The following is a 2500-nucleotide window of genomic DNA, read 5'->3' as shown; positions in this document are numbered from 1 at the left end:
ATATCACATTTATTTTTTTTATTTATTTATTTTTTTTTTCCAGTTTATGGGACTGTATTACTCTTATGCAATATGAAACATAAAATGCAAAATGTCATTGATTAAAAGTCTTGGAAGACTAAGAATCTGGTTTATTTTTTCTGCCAAAGGTTTGGCACTGAATGGATTACAGCTTAGTATTATTTTGGAAGCCTACATAAATATGTATTATGGACTTTAATTTAAACAAAGTTATTTTGCACATTTTTAAACTTTTACATATGTCTTTCAAAGCTACAAAGGTATAACTCATTTATGTATCTTTAAGTGTGATGAAGGTATATGAATATCAGCAAGAACAATTCACACTTCCTTTTGAAAATGGAAGTTGATTGAGCTGTAGCTTAGCATATGCATAACAGATCAGTCTCTAAGTTGTTTTTTGTTTGTTTGTTTACACTTTGGTCACACACATCACTTTTGGGTTTAACTCAATAACACTTTATTTCTTGATCTCTGCTTGTGGCTGCATGAATTTGCATGTTTTATATTACACCGCAAAATATGTAGATCCGTGTTGAAGATATTAGGCAATGTGAATATGATATTAGTAGATTTAGTTCTCAATATCAGTATATTATATTTCCACTTCAGTCTCTAGAACTGATTGTACATACATCGTATGCAATGTGTATCTAGAGAATAGTGACTAGCATGCATGCATATGCATATATATATATATATATATATATATATATATATATATATATATATATATATATATATATATATATATATATATATATATATATGTATGTATATATGTTTATATATATGTGTGTGTATATGTGTATATATGTGTGTATGTATGTAAATATATGTATGTATATGTATATATATATGTATGTATGTATATGTATTTGTATATGTATATGTATATATATATATATGTATATATATATATATATATATATATATATATATATATTTATATATATAAACTCCTAAATGAATAACAAAGTAAGGAATGATAGGGCATTAAAATTTATTCATTACTCTTCTCCTATTTAATTTGGAGCAATTGGTTATATTATATTGTTCATGGTTTTTTTTGGGTAACGCAAACGGAGGGCTAAAAGATAATGTGTTAAGGATAGTAAGTCCATATCATTTAGCTAGGAGTGAAATTGAGTCTTGAATCCATGATTTTCTACTCATCATGAGAATAGTTGTTTGGCAGTATAATGGCAGTAGTTGTACTATAGTTTGATAAAGGTCATTCTTATCATATGATCTTTTATTGTTCCAGTACCCATGAACCATTAGTCCTTTAGGGACATTGAAATTATTAGGGTTAAGATCCTCATTTATCAGTGTAGCTTCTTCATTTCCTAAGTTCTTCCCACAAACGTAATTGCTAAATGAACTGGGACTTTTTTCCAGTTTGAATATCATATTTATTTTTTCGAATAAGGTATGCATACCCAGGAGACTCATAGCAGTGCCATAACAAGTGTTCCTTGATACAGGATTACAAAACATTAAATGTCCCATTGATATGACGTAAATCAAACACGTATCGATTAATAAGCAAGTTTGTACTCGAGTTCAATTTAGTAGGATATAGATTACAGTGTTGATATACAAATTGTTTGGATGTTATTTACAGAGTTTAAAATGTAAGTACTTTAGGCTTGATATTTTGTAAATTGTTGTTCAGTGGTGAGTGTGAACTATATACATATATTTAAGCTAACCAGCACTATTGTGTTACAACTTAAATGTTATAGTTTTCTATCCAAGATTTTGACTTTTCAAAGCCTGAAACCAGATTTTGGATAAAACTTTGTTCTTGTTTAGGACAGAAACTTAAAGTAAATTCTGAAATGATTTTAGATAGAATATAGATAGATTTGGATATCATGGAAATGAATTATTTGAAATTATTTGTTTAAGATGAGGTGTGTATTTTCTGAGCATTTTTTGACATTAATAATTTTTTTTTGTATTTATGATCTTCACAAAATTATTTTTGTTTATTCCATGTGTTTTCATAAATATCTTTGGTTATCCATTTGATATGTATGTTTTTGAGAAAACAAATGATGTGTGTTAATTTTCTTGTTCTGATTTCGTCCAACAGCTGACCAGCCACCTCCCTACTCAGAGAAGCAGCTAGCATATAATCCTAATTACCAACAGTGATATTCTTCAGCAGCAAGAGACAACATGATCTGTGTGTTCCAAACTGTTCTCTATAATTATTCTTTGTATCTGTGTTGTATTGCATACTGAATATTAGATGGGTAATCTCCATGTCAAGTGTACTGTTTGCTGTTAGCTCTTATAGTAATATTACTGTCAGTAATTAGATTTTTTGATATTTAGAATGAATTACTTTTATTAATGAGAGTCCTAATATCAAATTTACAGTAAAAATCTCTGTGATTGTATAAAGCTTTAGCAATAGAATATAAGGGGAATATTTTATTGCTGTCATATTACTCAATTTACACTTGGG

General features: G+C 28.0%; 1 protein-coding gene across 2 annotated transcripts in view; it reads left to right on the top strand.

Annotated features, from left to right (window-relative positions):
* The window catches only part of LOC113814811 (protein shisa-5), a 30156-nt gene extending 27787 nt beyond the window's left edge, over positions 1 to 2369 (top strand). For both annotated transcript variants that reach the window (XM_027366864.2, XM_027366865.2), the window contains one exon: positions 2123 to 2369. In XM_027366864.2, coding sequence (XP_027222665.1) covers positions 2123 to 2184 — 62 coding nt within the window. In that variant the 3' untranslated portion in view covers positions 2185 to 2369. The remainder of the gene's footprint in view (positions 1 to 2122) is intronic.
* Positions 2370 to 2500: the final 131 nt, after the last annotated feature.

This window comes from Penaeus vannamei, chromosome 18, assembly GCF_042767895.1.
Source record: "Penaeus vannamei isolate JL-2024 chromosome 18, ASM4276789v1, whole genome shotgun sequence".
NCBI classification, from domain to species: domain Eukaryota; kingdom Metazoa; phylum Arthropoda; class Malacostraca; order Decapoda; family Penaeidae; genus Penaeus; species Penaeus vannamei.
Note: the sequence above shows the minus strand (reverse complement) of the source record. Positions and strands in the feature narration are given on the sequence as shown.